General features: G+C 36.7%; 1 protein-coding gene and 1 long non-coding RNA gene across 8 annotated transcripts; one reads left to right on the top strand and one right to left on the bottom strand.

Annotated features, from left to right (window-relative positions):
- Positions 1-720: 720 nt before the first annotated feature.
- On the bottom strand, positions 721-13614 carry LOC103714183 (PAS domain-containing protein tyrosine kinase family protein). Of its 7 annotated transcripts, none has more exons than XM_088718527.1 (18): positions 13349-13614; positions 12232-12574; positions 12024-12143; positions 11806-11910; positions 11536-11652; positions 11068-11166; positions 6332-6560; positions 6064-6249; positions 5370-5410; positions 5202-5270; positions 5030-5130; positions 4827-4905; positions 4612-4710; positions 4466-4534; positions 1787-1836; positions 1564-1645; positions 1358-1452; positions 721-1153 (listed from the first exon to the last, which is right to left on the bottom strand). In XM_088718527.1, exons 1-18 carry the CDS (start codon positions 13612-13614, stop codon positions 1054-1056), a joined length of 2250 nt encoding a protein of 749 aa, XP_088574653.1. In that variant the 3' UTR covers positions 721-1053. The 7 variants fall into 7 exon arrangements, 5 of the variants coding, with proteins under 5 accessions (XP_088574653.1, XP_088574652.1, XP_088574655.1 ...); XM_088718526.1 differs by having other exon boundaries at positions 721-1088; XM_088718529.1 differs by having other exon boundaries at positions 721-1088; positions 6464-6560.
- On the top strand, positions 1524-14195 carry LOC148714398 (uncharacterized). The gene is made up of 3 exons (XR_015976426.1): positions 1524-1662; positions 11871-11928; positions 12104-14195. It is a non-coding gene; the product is annotated as an uncharacterized LOC148714398 (long non-coding RNA).
- The last annotated feature ends 4769 nt before the right edge of the window (positions 14196-18964 follow it).

The following is an 18964-nucleotide window of genomic DNA, read 5'->3' as shown; positions in this document are numbered from 1 at the left end:
ATCTTGTTGCTCTATGCTTTAGAATAGGACTGACAATCCCAACAAACGATAATTGTGACATCTCTACTCGCGGTCAGTGCCGTACGTCGTCTATGCAAAACGATGCCCATACTGTAAACTTACAACTGACCACTGGCACGTTCCGTATCAATCTAAGTAACGACAAAACATGCCACCCTATATAAAAGGATGGTCCAAAGGCCCTCAGGTAAGTCGAGATTATGATATACAGCTTTAATTTAGAGAGCTCTACTTTGCTGAAATTTTTTCTTCTATTGTTGCCTCTTTATTCTAACTTAGGCATCAAAGGATCCTCCGCTGGAAACTCTCCAGTAAGCGGACTACTTGCAAGCCATTTTTGAAAGAGGTCAAACTCCGACACCTCGACCATCTCATCCAACTCGGCTTCTGCTGACCTCAAGGCCATCCGCTACAACTTTGGTCTGAAATTTAGCGGCAACACTAAGGTCCCTTGAAAAAGAGATCACTCACCGGAGCCTGGAGGGAGCAGTGCAACAGGTATCAGGTTTTACCTCTAACCTAAATAAATGGGCGGGGATGGGCCATATCAACCTCAACAATTGAAGCTGGACATCCGGAGAGACGGCAACGCTGGACCACAAATCAAGCCAGCAACTGGTTAGCAAGCCTGCGTGTCTCCGAGCAGCATTAGATCACTGCCAGATTTCAGATTACCCTTCGCATTACACAGCAATATTACAAGGTAAATTGTCTACCTGCTTTTTATTTTTTTTAACAGAAAACAGTTGCACTGTCAAAAAAATTATTCCAAAGAATCATCATTCATACAACTCCCACACACAATCCATGAGTTCTCCCCGAAGATCTTCGGTTCCCATCAGCCAATAAAGCTAAGAGGCCCACCGATCAAAAGAAATAGAACACGAACATGGATCGAGCCTAATCTAACGGCCACGATGCATCTAGTTCTCGAGAAAGAAATCACCCATCAGCCATTAGACGGTGCTCCTCCCGTCGAGTGCTCGCGCATCCGGTGAGCCGGAGCGGTTGTCAGCTCCGCCATCGTCTCCATTATCTGCTGGAACGTCGGCCGCCGTCCTGGATCGCTGCACCGCCACCCCCCGCCACCCGCCCCAAAATGGTAATTTTAGTCGTATTATATGTTTTTTTACTGGAACAAATGTATCATACATAGTAAATATAAATATACTGAAAAAAATAAAAAAAATAATAAGTTTCGAAATGCCCCAAAATGGCTCTCCCTCCCATAGCCACGAGGCCTTTTCGGAATAGTTAGCCATAGGATGCTACCCAATTTGGTCACATTATATCCTTTAAAAAATAATTTTAACTCATTTTCGCAATCGAAATTTACCTTTCCCAGCAATTGCAGATGATGGAGGCGACCCGCGTATCCAAACCCTCCGGTAGATCTAGCCGCCGGTCCATGAACCCGACCACCCCGGCCACCTAAGAAGATTTTTTTTTTGGATCGGAAGCGGCAAGCACACCGCCTCTCGCCATCAACACACAAGCAGAGAAAGAGAGAGAAAGAGAGGAGAGATCTGGCTGGGTTTTTACCTGAAGGGAGTTGAGATGGCTCCACGGGACGGACTCCGTCATCAGCTCCCACAGTATGACTCCGAAGCTGAACACGTCCGACCTGCAAACAATTCCAATGTGAGTCTTCTCTTTTTCCCCTCGTTTTATTGCCGTGCATGGTAGAAATCTATGACTTTACGGATAGCAACAAACGATAGCATAGAATTTCTCAGAGTAAATGACTAAGAGGTGAAGGGATTACATCTCATTCGAGCATTCGCCGCGGAGGACTTCCGGCGCCATCCACTGAGGCTGCAATTAACAATGGCTGAGAACATTATTAACGTGCAGCTGAGAATTTAGATTTCAGATTTGGGTTAGCTCGATGTGGTAGGATTACTGAAATTGCTATCAACCATCTGTTTCTTCTGATAATTTCAAGTAACATGTGTTTCAATTGGAATTTGAATTTGCCAAGATGCAAGCATATTGCAGCATGCTGCTGGTCGCCTTTTGCTTGCTTGTTGCATGAAAGAAAACTGATTCCATGAGTGAAAACTTTTTGGCCTTAGACGGAGCTGTGAAAATATGGGCAATTTAGGTGAATGATGAAACTTGGTAAAGACCTCACAAATCATGAATAGTTAACAGTAAAGGAGGCAACCAGGTACATGGGGAAGACCATCTCAAACTGCTAAGATTTAATAACTCAGCTGATAAAATGTTAAAAACCTAATATGTTCTGCGTTACAAGAAAAGAGGATAACAAGTAAAGCTGATTGAGACTTCTGTTGTATCGGTCATTATTCTGCAGCCTCGGACAATGGTAGAACATTCATGTGATAAATCCAAGATCAATCCAATTTCTTATGTGTTTAGGTGTTGGAGGTAAAGGAAGCTCTTAGGTAATGTGGAAGGCGACGTAAGCTAAGCTTCACATATGTTGAAAAAGATCAAATATTCATTGTTTGCTTAAACAAAGGAGCATCAAGTTTGCTTCTGGTGTAATAAATTGCCTCACCTCTGAATCTCTCAAAAAATGTATGCAACATGAGTGACCATAGCTTAATACTTAGGAGGCAAATATCATTTTTTGTTTTCCCTTCTAAACAACCTAGAAATACTATTGAATACATTTTTTTCCCTTGGGTTGTCTATGTTTTTGCTTAGGTCCTGGTTTGAAACAGTGCTAGGTAAAGGGTATATCTAATTCAAAAATACCCACCTTTTATAAACTTCAACTAAACCTGCAGCTTAAAAGCACACGTTTTCCAACAAAAGTCCACCAAACATATGATTCTAGCCTCAAGCTCAACCTTGTACCAAATATCTTCTCTGACGATCTCAGACTAAGCAAATTATCATTAACCTATATTTTGCCGCCTAAAGATATGAAACCACTATTAAGTAATTACTATTTGATACTATTTGACAGACTTTAAAGGGTTGCAACAAAAAATTGACATGTCAGTTTAGCCAATTTGATGATGCTAGTCATACAACAACAGGGCTGCAAGATGATTGGCCAATCAATGGAAGTGCAGAAGAAGGACGAGGAAGAATGCATCATCAAGCAAACTGAACTCAAACAGGGATAATAGGCAATCAATGGGGGCAATCTAACTAAATCTGTGCGCCTCAGTCAATCAAAATCTAAGTTACATGAGACTAAATCCTGACCCTTTGTTATCATCTACCCAATCAGTTTCCTATAAAAACAAGCTCCATTCTACTTTTATGTGGTACTTGAACTAGGCTTTAGAGGTTGAATGACACAAATCAAGTGCCGAGTAAAAACAGAAGATAAAGAAGTTCATGAGGAGAAATCTGGAATGAAGGAAGTAGAGATGGAACTATAGCCTTGAAGAGTCAATACTACAAGGCAGGAGTTCGAATAGGAGTCTGTATGGAGTATAGAGCCCCAAAAGTATTTTAAGGAGTTTCTTGCATTTGCATATTGATCTTTCTGGCACTAATTATCATAGGCTAGCCATATTAGATTTCTAATTGTCAAGTGACTTCAGAAGGGATCATGGGCTTCAACTTTAAGGTTGCATGATGAATAAACGAGACTAGTTTACCAAATCCAGCACCATTATGTTGTTGGCAGTTCCAAACAACCTACAAATCCACCATATGCTTACAAGATTCCTCATCAATGGGTAGCTTGATATTCATGATTTTGATTAGATGGATGGCTTGAACTTTGATCTGAAGAGGAGACAAAAGAAAAAAATCTATCCCAAATATGTTCATGATTCTAAAGTTTTATTTTATTTTATTTTATTTTTTTCAAAACCATGCAATTCTAGGATACACTTTTAACAATTGAAGTCGAAGCAAAGTCTTCTTATAGATCCATCCTGAACCCTACATGATTATCTCCTTAAAAGTTTGAAATTGGATGAACACACCTCTGAAATCTAGACCTTTACGAATAAAAATGCAATTCCCGAACTCTAGAAAGCAAAATAATTGTGAACCCTTCCACTCGCTACCTTCTTAGTTGGTTTCATCCTTCAATTTTTTCAGTATACCTGGCACTGGTAAGTTGTTTCACATGAGAATTATATATTCCTTTTGACTTCTGCACTATCAAAACCACGTTGGAGAAATAAAATCCAAATATGCAATTAGCAATTATGGCCTTAATAGGTAGTTCTCGTGTTTTCAATTCAAGGATAGGCTAAAAATCCAATTGTGAGGATCTCTTTACCTGTCGCGAGCATATGCTTTCTAGGTAATTATAGAACAAATAACTTCAAGATATAAGGTTCGATTGGAAGCATTTTCAGGATGAAGTTTTTAATATTAGCAGCCAGCTGGTCCAGATATGAAACTTATATATAGATTCATGCATGAGAACAACATTGTAGCATTCCATGAAAATTACTTGTCTAGTTCCTGCTGATATGTTACTAGTGCAGCAGAAATCCCTTACCGTTCCTTTTCCAGATTTTGCCGTCAAGGTAGATGAACTCTTTAAACATGACAGCCCAAAGTCTCCAACCTGTTAAATAAAATGCCATTAATCTTGTTTTCTTGAATATAAAGCTGCTTTCTGAAGTTATAAACAGTATTCTTTACCTTGACAGTCCAATTTTTATCAACGAGTAGATTTGATGATTTCAGGTCCCTATGTATTATTGGTGGATTTCTTCGATGCAAGTAATTCATACCTCTTGCCTACAACAAGGTCATTATTCCTTTAGTCTGCACCGTTCGAGAAGTATGATTGCCCTACCTGACCAAAGAAAGCTCTAGTAGAAAAAGCATTACGATATTTGCTAAGGAAAACCCACAACATCAAATGCCATCTTCAAACGGCGTTTAAAATCCAATGCCTGATTGTTCTTGTGTAATACTCTGAAGAGACTTCCCCTGATATCGAAAATAACATAATTCTGTCAGTGAACTGGAATTTTCTCTCCAGGAATTTTGGGCACCACGAAACATTTAATGATTTTCCCCTACTCATCCACATCAGTTATGTCCCTCTCATTACCTTGGTAAGAATTCAGTTACAATGGCAAGTCGGTCAGGTGAATATACAGCTCCCATGAATAGCAATACATTTGGATGTCTTAATATTTTCATTATCCTGATCTGAAATGAGTAGCCAAAAATGGAAGTGTAAGCCATATCTTTAGTTTTGAGTTTATATGTAAATTCAATACCTCCTCCTTGAAATCCAGCAAAGCCCCTTCATGATAGTCCTTTTGTAGGTATAGTTTTATGGCAACATCCTAATGAATAAAAGATAAAGAGGTCATGTCTCTGCACGGCTAATCCATTATCACTAGGATGACAGCTAAAGAAGGAGGAAACTTGTTCAATTAATGTACCGATCCATTCCATACTCCTCGATAGACAATAGCATAAGAACCTGGGATGATAGAATGCAAGAATATTAAAGAACTGATTAGAATTCAAAGTAAATCTGAGCACATTTTATCTTCTATAACCTGTTCTAGAGACCCCTTGCCTTTCGTTTTGTTCTGCTTTCAAGCAGTATGATGTGTTAGCACTATGTACAGATAGCTAGGGTGATAAAATCACCTGAAAACATTAAAAGCAGTAGTCTCTGAGAACTTTGGTGTCAATATTTTATTTATCCTGCAATTTTGGTGGCTAACCTATATAATTTTATACTTGCAAGCAAGCTGATTTATCTATTTTGGCTAGACTGGTCTCATAACTTTCAACATTGTGCTGAATACATGATATTCTAATAATGGTAGGAGATATTGACATAGTTTAATTGTTAAGCAAGTTTTTTTCCCTTGTTTCATTGACATAGTATAAGGCCACTATTATATTAAAGGTGTTTAACTTCTTTTCAATCTAGAAGATAGACAGAAATATGAAATCTCATATTAGGTGAAAAAGTAATTGTGAGCATTCCAGACATGCATCAGTTCAATCTTGAAAGAGAAAACATCCAAGCAAGCATTCTTGACAATGAGCTGTGGCCAAGACCAACAAATTAAATGGCCAGTCTGTTGTGTTGTGGCATTCAAATAACTTCAGAGGAAATACCTTCACCAATTTCCTCCCCTAACAGGAGGTCTTCCCATTGAATATCACAGTCTACGACCAAGTTCCAATCTTTTTCTCCAGTGGTTGATGCGTCAGTGTTTTGTAGAGTTGAATGTGCTGCTAAATCTTGTTTGGGATTTTCTTGCTCATGCGAGACATCATCCTTCTTCCCACTTTGTTCAACACCTGCATTAGAAAGTGAAATTCAAACTCTGTTTATTTCAAGAAAATTTGTCACATTCAAGGAAACAGTTTGCAAATTCTTAACTTGCAGCATAATATTCCTGCTTGCAATTACTATTAACATCCTTTCCTCTAGGAAACCCTGTTCCCATTTCCTGAAAGGAATTGCTTTTGGCAGAACATTCTACTCTTTCATGAGAACCGTGATTCGTCTGACCTGGGACTGTTTCCCTTAAAACATTAGGAAAGCCTGATGCTCCGAACTCTGCTATCTTCATATTCTGTGACTTAGCTTCATCAATAGGTTTATGAACCTGGAAGAGGGGAAAAAAATCTAGTTAATGCAATGACTCGCCAACTTATGACTCAAACTCAGGTTGGCAAATAAGAGTAGTTTAGTTGGCTAAATATTAGTATCAATTGTGGATATAGGATTTATGTTCATAACTTCTGAAATGGTCGTTCTCCTTTTTGTGATTGTGGATGTCATTCTTTTTAGTTTCGCATACCGACTTATAAATCTGTCCAAAGAGGAAAGCAGTTCTCTAAATCTTCTTGCCATCATATATCCTTGTCTAGTCTTGTTCAGAGTCCAAGGAAACCCTTGAGGTTGCTCCCAAGTTGGATGGGTGTACATTATGTGACCAACAGGATAAGCCGGTTCACCTGTCAAATGGTCATCTAGGTCCTATAGTAGATAAAAATTGCCTCATATTGGTATCAATTGAGTGGGCTGATATCTGGTTGAGGGTCCGTTACAGCAGATTATTTCAATTTGATGAATTATATCTTCATCATGCATAGTATTGATCCCTTGATGTGTTGCTACTTTTGGTCAAGGTTAAGATGTATGTGAAAGTGTGCCAGAAATTTTGTTGGAATATATTGAATTCAAAATCATGTCTTACAACTATTTCATACCCTAAATTGGAACTAGAGGAGTCAAAGTACAATTTGGAGATTAAGATTCATTTCTAGAATCATCTATGAAGCTCTTTTTGATTCTCCGCATGTTAAATCTATGCATAGGACTGGCATTGGAAGATTAAACAGTTAGGATGATCCAGGGAACTTAAATATCACAAAAAACGAAATGTTAGGTGGATTTATGGTCAAAATATAAGGTTAGGGTTCGAAATGAAAAAGATGGGGCATATAGGAGTTGCACCAATCGTGGATAATGTCATAGAACATTGATTCATATGTCACAATGAAAGTTTGAGGCCTAACTTTTAGAATGTTTCAAAAGTATTAGGAAAGAATGCAGGAAGACCCAAGAAGACCTGTTTTAAAGTGACAAGAAGGGATTCAAGGGCTTCTACTACAACTGAATGGATTCCTTAACACTTAGTCTGGAAAGGGGATAACGTAGAGTTATCCCTGCCTATCCTTGAGATAAGCACTAAACAACACACTTTCCCGCCTAGGTCTTTATCTCCAACACTTCATTCAACTTAGCTATTTTGGGATGGGTTTCTACAAAGGGAGGCTGGAACTTGAGAATAAGCGAGGCTGGAACTTGAGGATAAGCAAGGATATGTGAGAGAGAATTTGGGAAGCATCTGAATTTCCCTCAGTCTTTCCTTCCTTGAATATAATATTAATACTTTATTAATATATTATTTTAGAAATACTTGGTAAATGAGGATTAATAATGCCAACCCTAAATAATTGGAAGAAGGTTGGATAATTATGATTATGATATTAATTTATTATTTTCATTATGCAATATGTTAGTATGAATATAATATTAGTACGTTAATATTAATAAAATATAATATGAGCAAAACTAAGGTTCTCTCAAGAGGATAGCTGAGATGGTCCTCTCACCTTCAAAATCAATGACAGACCATCCCAAAATTAAAAATTCAAACCATTGAATATGGCCTACACTACCAAAAATGCCTAGAAAACAAACTTCATATATCCTGGTAGTCTCTAACCTATCTATCAAGTTTGTACAAAAATCAACAATATCAATTGCATGAGTGTAGTAAAATAAATGATTAGGCACATAACTGAAAATCCATGTTACGATTATGATCTACACATCTTAAAACATGGGTAGATTTAAATTCACTAGGTTTTGATAATTAAATCACAATAAAATATAATATCATGGTATTAGAACTGTTCATTTTGATACCTACTTGATTATTAGATAAGAGAAAACCAAAAAAAAAATTTTGGTTTCTATGCACTTTTTATTATGTAGATCATGTTCAATAGTTTGGATCTTGAATGTAGATAGTATATCATTGGCTTTGAAGATGAAAGGATCATCTCAACTATCCTTTTGAGAGCACCTTGGCTCTATTAATATACTATATTGATAGAATTTATATATCGGTGTATAATCTAAAATTATGTTAATATTAATGTATTAAATATTAATATTGTATTAATCAATCAATATTAATATAGCATGAATTAACACTGTAGTATTGTTATATTAATATATTTTATTAATACTAGTAGATTAATATTATATTAATTAACCTTTTATATATTTTATATCACTATTATATTAAAAATATTGTGAGCTAATATTGGAAGGGCATACTTCTCCAGTTTGGAGAAATCACCTTTTTCTGTACTTATCCTCATTCAAGATCCAACTATCAATTTTTATCCTCGAATAGCTCCAAGCAAAATAACAACAAAACTGTAATCATTATTTGGGATAATAATATTTATCCCAAACAAAAATAAGACTCAATCCCAATTAAACCTACCTGAAATTAGAGATACCTGGTAAAAGCCTATTCATCCCTGAAATCCCTATTCCTTTTCCACACTGGGCCTTAAGGAATTAATGGAGGAGCCATTAGATCAACTCAAATTTGGAGGCTGTGGTTTTGGTTATGGTTATTGGAACATATTGTGCAACATGAGAAGCAAATCTTCATAATGAAACAAATGAAATATCTAAAAGATTGATAAGAAGTTTTTCCGCATTATAAATGAGATTACACCAAAGATCATGCATGAAAGTCATTAATGGTTTTGATAAGAATTCATAATTTAGATCGCGCTTTTGTAGATTTTGACAAATGAATAGAATCATTGTTTTGTTGCTGCTATTAGTAAAATACATGATACAAAAAGCAGACCAAGCTGAGAAAGGAGGAATGATGAGATAAGTGGTGAGAAAACCCAGATTGATGAGATAAGTGGGAAGAGGAATGATGTAAGAAAACCCAGATTCATAATGCCATGAGAATAAGTGGTGAGAAAAGAACTAACATGAAGTGGATCGGATCTTAGAGAACCTGAATGAATATTTGAACAACATATATAAAGCAAACACCAAATTGATGAGATAAGTGTTGATCTTTATGTTTGTTGTTGTTTTGTATAGCAAGCTGATGTCTAAACGGAATCGAGCATTTTGATGTTGGAGTTATGGTCTGCAAACGATACTGGCATAACATCTCACCAACTTTTTCCTTGGAGAGCAGGGTATTCCTAGCTTGCTCAATTTAGATTTTTTTTTTTTTAAAGTCTTGATTGCTCAGCTGATTATCCAAATGTTTTGATAAATGATTATCAAGGCATTTTCCTAAATCCTCTGTTGAATGAAGTATTCTATTTACCAGATTACCAATATTAAGCTTGTCTTAAAACTTAAATCACTTATAGAAACATGATCCATTGATAAATTCCTTTTATAGCTTATGCATAACGTTGAATATGAAATCATATCAATCTCGTCAGTTGTATTTTTCCTCTCCCTTGCGCCATGACTTTTAATGATGAAATGTAAATCAAAATTAGCTATCTTCATTCTTTGTTTTGATATATCCTTCACTCAAACGTGCACTTCAAAATACATATGAAAATGCAAAGCCAATACTTCTTTTTTTGTTAGTTTCTGAGAATGCAAGTCCATTTAGCAGTCACAATTTGAGACATCGATACTGGTGACTGTGTATATGATGCACATTTTTTTTAATTTTACTCAGGCAAATCACCTTGGAAGCTTATAGCATTTGTAAGTTATATTTTAAAATTTTCTTTTCAAGAAAATGATATTATAGCATATAATGCCGCAATGAAGGTTGCCTGGAAACAGCTTAAGTACATCCATCGATTCACAAGAATACATGCTGATAATTAAGTTTTCAGTCATCTAACTTAAAATTGAGTTTCAAAGACTGTAAAATTATGTGAACCTTCAATGGTCTGTTTGTTCAACTCAGAACAATCAACTGTGGAAATGATTACAGTTGTTTGTTTTTAGATGGTTATTATGGAGATAGTGTCACACTTTCTTTTATGTGGCCGTGTATCATATGGTAAATGTCAATTAACATATTCGTGCATGATCAAAACATTAACCAAACCAATTAACTTTGGTAATTTAAAATTTTTCATATTGTACTGGGGGAAACAAAAGTTGAAGCCCCTCAAGACCAGATTGAGTTTTCATAGGAAAGTATGTCAATATTTATCTTGGCATCGCAATCACCATAAAGTGTTTCAATAATTACTGGCTTGAGTTCTAGGCCTTCGAAATATTTAGTTCCATAATAAGACCCAAGCATGTATTTTCCCTATTTCAGCACTTGAAAGGTTATATGTCTGCCATCCTTCACTATATAACAAACTCAGGTTGCTACAAAACTTTTTATTTGGACATAATCGCTGCCACAGATACTCAACTATGGGTTTCAAACACATTTTGTACAAACTTCATCAAGACCATTTATTGTTTGCCAAAATTAGCTGCGAGGATGATTTTGCCGGCTGCAACCAAAGAATCATCAATGTCAAAACTAAGTACTCATCAAGACCCACTGACTAAGGTTGATAGCATACCACATCTAAATTGTCTGGCCTTCCCTCTGATGCATGACTGTTACAACTACCGGAACCGGTGAGATCCCCCACTGCTGTTGGTTGATGTGATTCTCTTTTCTGCATGTGCATACAAAAATACACCAAAAAAAAAAAAAACAGCAGCTGTTTGGAGAGTCTGAAATTAATTTCTTTATAGAGTTTATAAGAAAGTTGTCCTTCTTGGACATTGATATCTTGTTTCAACAAATAATACACACTATGACTTCTTATACCTTGATTGTGGGGGCACCGTAGAATTCCTTATATATGCTCATTATAATTAGTTAATTACTTATTTTTCAATAAATTTATCTGTAGGCGCATCACTAGTCTAAAAATCAACAGAAATACTTAGAATATGAAAGCTCTCTTTCTCCCAACATTGTGTTACGATCTTTGTGCTGCAGAAATTTTATATAAAAATAAGCGCAACTACAGGGAACTCACCTTTTTTGTCGAATTGGAGGCTGAATTCTTTGCTGAATTAGTTTGAACGCCTTTATCTGATTCTTGAACTTGGTAGGTGCTTCCTCGAATTTTCAGTTTACCAAAGACCTTTGCGACCTGCCATTTTCAGTAAATATATAGAATCCATTATGGAACAGAAATATATCAGCAGAAGTGATGAACAGATGACTGCTTATGTAAATTGATACTGCTCTGATAGAGCAGTGACACTAGCCAGTGATTGCATGTTTCAAGCGAGGCATTGCTTACGGTTTTCGATGGCTGATTAAATTTTGATATAGTTTCCTCATACTTATGGGTCATTTCCTCAACAGCTCTCTTCCCAGCACGCGATCTGAAGATGGCCTTCAGTGCCTGGAAATATTTTTGAAGGTATGCTTATAAACTGCTAATATATAGGCAATCTCTGTTTGCTATATATTATGGAAGAAAAGAGGGAGCCAAAAAAAAAAAGAAAACCAGCTTACTGGTATTTCTGTTTTCTCTGACTTCACATTTTGGTTTTCGAACATGCATTCACATCTTTCAAGGGAATTCCTACCCGCAGAGACACTGCGTACATGATTACGGGGGGCAATTTTTGAAGCCTGTTTGATTGAAAATAAGATATAAGTTTGGCACTTTCAAAGGAGAGAAAGAAAGAGATAGGAATCAAGCTCATGCGATTGTTAGTACCAAACTGGACACAGATGACGCAATTTGTGCTTGAGCTTGATCCCAACGTACTCTCGATTTCTCCGAGGATGTATCATAAAGAAGAGCCGCATCACATGAGACGGTAATGATTCCAATGAACTCTCCATCTTCGTATAACGGGCTCTGTGTTACTAAGGCTACAAACATTTCTCCAGACCTCTTCTTCAGTGGAAATTGACCTGACCATGATCGACCATTACTCAACCTTTCCATGGCCTTCTGAAGATACGGACGGCTCTCTTCATCAAAGAGCAGATCGGCAACCCTTCGGCCAAGTGCTTGGCAATCCTTCCATCCATAGAGATTTTCGGCCGACCGATTCCTGCACACAGAATGGATATGAGTTCCTTGCCGTTGCCCTTGGATTCTAGCAATTGGAGCACCAGTTGTTCCTTTCTATTCGATCGCACTTGGCTTGAATCCACTACTAGGTGCTGATTTAATGAACCAAAACCATGCACTCATCTGCATCCAGTCATATTTAGTGGCTGGTGCAATACTTTGCTCGAATCAGCAGTTATGTGAAATGAGTGTCCAAGCAGTATTATTTGTGAGTTATATATGAGAAAGATGAGAAGAGCATCAGACAATTGATAATTTGAGAACACTGCAGGATTAGGAAATAGATCTTGGGCTATTTTCTTCTTCCCACAGCTATTCATGAGAAAAAAAGTAGCAAGGGAAGTAGCAAATAAATGGAGAGAAAAAAAAAAAGGATATCTTTCCAAGCCAAGCCCAGCAAATTTTTGCATCCAGTTTACAAGAATCGGTGCTCTACTTTTTTTCTGGGTGGTCAGCTCTATAACACGTAGATTTCAATGCACTCATTCAACTAGCTCGATTCTAACATATGGTTCGTGGTGATTCCAGCTTCTCTTTAATTGCACGAATTGCAGGAACCGCATCGAAAAATGATGACCATTCTACTAAGCTGCCATCTTTCTTTTATGGTTTTACCCTTCCAATACATAGACAAAAGACTTGCTATGAGACCCCGGTATCTATAGCCATCAATGGAAAAAACCATGAAGCAGCAAGCAATGTCGTATGAAGTTAAAGGAGTCCTAAACAAACGTTGATGAGAAGAGAAACAGACCAGTAGATGATCTCGCCGGTGCCCGGCCGACAGACATGGAGGGCGTGGCCCATGCAGTGCAGCACGTTGCGGTACGGATTGCCGGCGAAGAATCCGGGCAGGAAGCCAGCTTCGCTGCCACCTCTGCTGGTTATAACTGGCCTGACCTGATGCTTGGTCTCGACTTCTCGTTCTCGACGGACGACGTCGAGTTGCTCCCGGAGCCTGGCCTGGCTCGCTTCCAGCTCCTGCAATCTCTTCACCAGGGCCTCCGGCTCCTTCTCCATGCTTTCCTTTCGTTAGCTTTGATCGCCCCCTGTAGGTTGGTGTTTTGGAGCTCTGCCGCGATCTACAGGAGCATGCGTCTTATGGACGGTAAGGGCTTGGAGATACCGTGACCCCCCGGTTTGGTTACTAGTCCATTTTATTTTTATCTACCGAGCTCAGGTCATGGATTGTTTGATTTTTTATAAGAAATGCTGCAATTGGCCCAGGGCTGTTGTGTTCGAAATTTACAGGCTGGGTGCTGTTATTCTAACACAAAACACTGGCTTACTCTAATAGGATAGTGATGTTCTTCGAGCTTATCGAGCCTTGGTTTTTTTTTTATCTTTTCTTTTTCGGGTTAAATCATATACAAGGCTGGTGCTCGAAGAATTGTATCTTTTTGTGTAATTATTGTTTGAAACTGAATTCTCTACACCGTAGAGTGCTCGTAGATAGCCACTATATTATCCATCTTGGAGATGAACTATTCTTTTTCATTACCATAATGCACCATGTATCGAATTAATTATGCTTTATTGTATTTTAAGAATGAATACTAGCCGCTCATCTTCAAGATGGATAATATGGTGGCTATCTATAATGGTACCATACTCTGCGATGCAAAAATTGTACCGCATAGAATCTAAACCTTCATGTAGAATTGGATGTTATCTCAGTCGTGAGGCTAACCACAAATTTGGCATATTTGGAAAAGCAAGTGTTAGGTGTGCCACTCGACCACTAGAATGGCCACCATCTGCCACTTGTTTGGCGATACAGATCTTGATGGACCAAGTTATCAATATATCTGGTCTACATACAAAAAGTGAATGACAAATAGGTGGCTGCATATTTTGCAGTATAGCTCTCGTGCAGCTCCTTCTTTCCAAAGTAGTGTAATAAAAATAAAAAAAATAATAAAAAAAAAAAACACCGTAAGTGGCTGCATGTTGATAACTCGAAAACACACTGTGACATAGTTCCTCACGATTCTAGTTGGTCTACCTAGAATATACTTAATCATGAAAAATCAGTTTGAAAAGAAGATGAAAAGAGCACGAGATTCTATCCTGTGCGATAGGATGCATTTTTTTTTTAATCTTTTTCCAACTATATTAGGAATATAATATAACAATATAATAAATTATAATAAATTATAATAAATAATATACTTTAATTGCTGAATTTTTATTATATATTAAATAAACATTTTAATAATGGTATATAGGAGAGAAACTCATGTTATTAATAATAGTATCATTATATCGATATCCATATATGCCGAGTCCATGGAAACATTCTCATCATTAGCGCTAGTATTGTGAATAATGATCCAGCATGATATGCAAGATATAGTTTTTTTATGTGTTATTATAAAATATAGTATAGGGAAGTAATAAATTATAAAAAAATAAAAAGATTTTGATAGCTAAATTTTTATTGTACATTAATGTAATAAGTTTTAATGATGATCGGGTAGACTTGCCATTAATACCAGCATGTCTATGGTGAACATATTATTCAACGCAAAAGTGCATACAAAAAGTCTTGTCATCAATACCGATATCAATAATACAGTTCTTTCTTCTATAAATATTCTTTTAATGATACTTGAGCACTTTAATTCTGACATTATTAATGTCTATTGCATATTAATAATAAATTTTGATAACAGTCAAATATATTAAAAAAATATAAAAACAACATCAATATAGCACATGGAGAGCTTTACATAAATCAAGCCTCCATCGGTATCTTGAATAATAGCTTTATAAGATGCGTGAGATATAATATTTTTTAATATAATAATATAATAAAATTTAAAAAATTTAATAGCTAAATTTTTATTGCATATTAAGCGATAAGCTTCAATAATGACTAATAAAAAATTTCTGTTATTGATAATGCTAATATTTAAGTATTTAATAAAAAAATTATACGAGCTCTTATGCAAAAATATTATTAATATATCGTATCAAATAGTAATGATAGGAAAATTTCCATACGCTCCGTGCATGGTTTAAGTTTTTTAACTTTTTTTAATGATTTCCAAGCACGTTAATTTTGATGTGATTGATATTTATTGCATGCGAAATAATAATGTTGTGTACAGTATCATGAACATCGGGATCTGTGCGGATACATGAGTAATTTTTCGTAAGGTGAATATTTTAGACATATTAAAAATATATAAAATGACATGAAAAAAATCCGCCATAGAATCGAACGTGAATTATTCTAAAGCTCGGTTAATTATTCTAACAATGATCATTATAAAGCTCTTTACCGCGGTGACAGTACCAACGCTCGCGTACGTCCGTCCGAACACGCAACCATGGAACCAAATCCTGAGCTAACTGCGAGTGACACGTGTCCATTGACTTTTCGCGTACCCGACCGATAGGGGAGCAGCGGCGGTGCGCCGGGCTTCGGTGGCGGCGCACGTGGGCGTTCGCCGTCCGCATACGGCTCGCTTTGAACCAGAGTGAGCTGGGAAACGAGGCTCGTGATCTTCTGCCGCAAATTAGGCCTGGAATAAAACCAATATCACATAAATGCCCTCGGTTCGCCATGGGCAGCCAAAAAAAAAAAAAAAAGCCTGTTTGGTTTGCGAAAAATATTTTTTTTCTAAAAATATGGTTTATGAAAAGCAGATTTCTTAAAAAAAAAAAAAAAGCTAAAAAAGTACTTTTAGAATATTTGGTTGATAATAAAAAAGTGACAGATTTTCAAAATACTTATGTTTGATTGACCATTTACATTCCTGAAAATGTTATACGTAATTCCTATTATACTCTTAATAAAAATTAGGTATCTAATGCCTCTTTAATGCTGAAGGATTTTTTTGAAAAAAAAGTAAAAATAGAGTAATTTCGGACTCACGAAAAAGTAATTTTTTCATATTTTTTATGAATTTTTTTATAAAATATGAAAATCATATTTTTATATAAATAAATTTTTTTATTTTTTTTTTTGAAAACTTAAACCAAGGAACATCTTTTCACTTTTTTTTTTTTTGTTAACCATACTTTCTCTCCTCCTTTCTCCGCAAATCGAATGAGCCCTTGCATGATTTGCGAAATGTCGCCGCTGAAAGCGACCGCAGGCTGAGTACACGCCGCGAGTTTGTCCTAACCTGCGTACAGACTGCGGCGTAAGATCCGCTGTTCCGTTTGGAACAGCTTTTGGTGATTTTGAATCAATGCACATCTCGTGTTTGCACTGTGTTTAGTTGGCCTACTGAAATGGGGCCGCGTGTACGAATGTGGGTCCCATGAGACTTCTGTGACTGTTTGGCTCCTAAGAGCTGTAGTAAGGCCAGCATGTAGTTGCCTGTTTTAGAAGGAAAGGGGGATCATCGTTCATGTAGCTTTTTTAAGAAAAAAAGAAGATAAGAGTATTTGAATGGTGATGGAGGTTGGGAACTTGGGAGTGGGATGACGCTTTTTGGATACCTTTTGATGTTTGGTGATTTAGGTTGTCTGATCACGCGTGGCTTTCCTATGCCAGAAGAAGTTTGGGGAGGGGGCCGAGTAGCCCCTGTGGATGATGATGAGGTGGTTGGTCTTGCCATTGGTGCCATGGATGATGATGAGGTGATTGGTCTTGGCATTGTTACTATAGTCTAGGCCGACAGCATTGAAGATATTGTGGACTCATTTTGTGAGAAATTTTTTTTCATTGAAATACTGTTTTTAAAAAAACTAATGCCTGCGTATATAATGCTTAGAAGCATAGTTTTTGTATATTTGGTTGACCATAGAAAAATAGCAGCTTATATTTGACTACATATCTAATTTTCTAGAAAAGTTATGTAAAATATCTGTTATATCCTTAATAAATAGAAAAAACCTTATTCCCTTCCATCTCAAAGTTTAAGGATATTTTTGAAAAAAAATACACTAATTTTCAACCAATAGGAATTGGACTTTTCTATATCGTACATAATTTTTTTTTGTGATGAAATGTGAAAATCTCATTCTCATGAAAAATCTACTTTTTCATCTTTATCATTGAAAAACTCTAACCAAATATGAAGCATCTCTTCATTTTTCTGTTAACCATAATTTTTCTCTTCCTCTTCTCGTGAACCAAACGAGTCCAATAGGGTTAGCACAACATCATTATCTATCAGGCATTTGTGTGATCATCAAGTTTATAACGGACATCATATAAATAATAAAGTAATACTAGTGTCACATATCCAGAAACACAAGCATCAAGAAGAACTTTTGGTATTGGAGGAAATCGATATTTCAATTATTTATTTGGAGAGTACTGCAAATATTATTTGTAAGCTTCTATTAGTGAATAGATCTCACCATAGGGCAGGCGGCGGGTATCTGCAGACTGATGAGAGATTTTGTTGTCTTTCGAGTCACTCATATGTACCAGAAAATGAATAGAAAAGCTGATTGGGCGGCCTCCTCTATTGCTCAATCCTTTGATGGTATTCTTTGAGATAGCTCTGTGACTATTCCCTCCTCTTACGTCATCTTTTATTTTCTGATTTTTTTAGATGTATGCATGTTAGAACCATATATCCATCCAATCTATCAAAAAAAAAAAAAAAAATCTCACCAACCTTAGTGCATCCATCACACAATTTCACCACAGGAACTTCCTCCATAATTCTAGACATATCAAGATATATGACACATCTAGATCCAGCAACAAGTTCGCACATGTACTTGGCAAGCTATTTTAACATCGGCCTGCTCCAACTCCTAGTCCAATAAAGCAACCACCGCAATCAGCATACAAATAGAGCTATGCTTTATAATTGCTGAGAACTCTTTGTTAAAGTCCATGCTGTCTGTGTCTGCAGCCCTTTTCCACCAAGTACGCCTTGAATCTTTCATCTTCTACTCATGGAGTTTCTTATTCCTTCTTGAAGGCCCATTCGCTACTAACAATTTCTTCCTCTTCTGGTTGCATCACTAACTCTCAAGTCTGCTTCTTAATTATGGAGAGACTCACTCAATCTCCCAGCTCATAGCTGCGGACCGCTAAGCTGCTCTAGACTTGTAATAGCTTCATGGCTTGTAGAAGCCTCCTGAACATCCATATTATCTACCAGAGACAGTGCATGAGCAACCAAATTTGAAGATGAGTATTTCTGTGGCCTTTTGATTTACCTTCCCTGCATGCCTATGCGTAATGTTTTATGGTTCCTGCTACGAACCATCCTTCTCTTGTGCCTCAGCCTATACTTCTGTTGAGTGATTTCTTGCTTCTACCTAGAGGTCAACTTCACACCCTACCTGCTTGCTGACTCTATGGTTTCCATTTGTTTCAGAATTCTACTTTCTCGGATGAAGCACAATAAATCCATCAAAAAATACATCTATATATTCTAACCATAAATTT

Source organism: Phoenix dactylifera, chromosome 3 (genome assembly GCF_051530095.1).
Source record: "Phoenix dactylifera cultivar Ajwa chromosome 3, Ajwa_hap1_PhDact_Kaust_v1.1, whole genome shotgun sequence".
NCBI lineage: Eukaryota > Viridiplantae > Streptophyta > Magnoliopsida > Arecales > Arecaceae > Phoenix > Phoenix dactylifera.
Note: the sequence above shows the minus strand (reverse complement) of the source record. Positions and strands in the feature narration are given on the sequence as shown.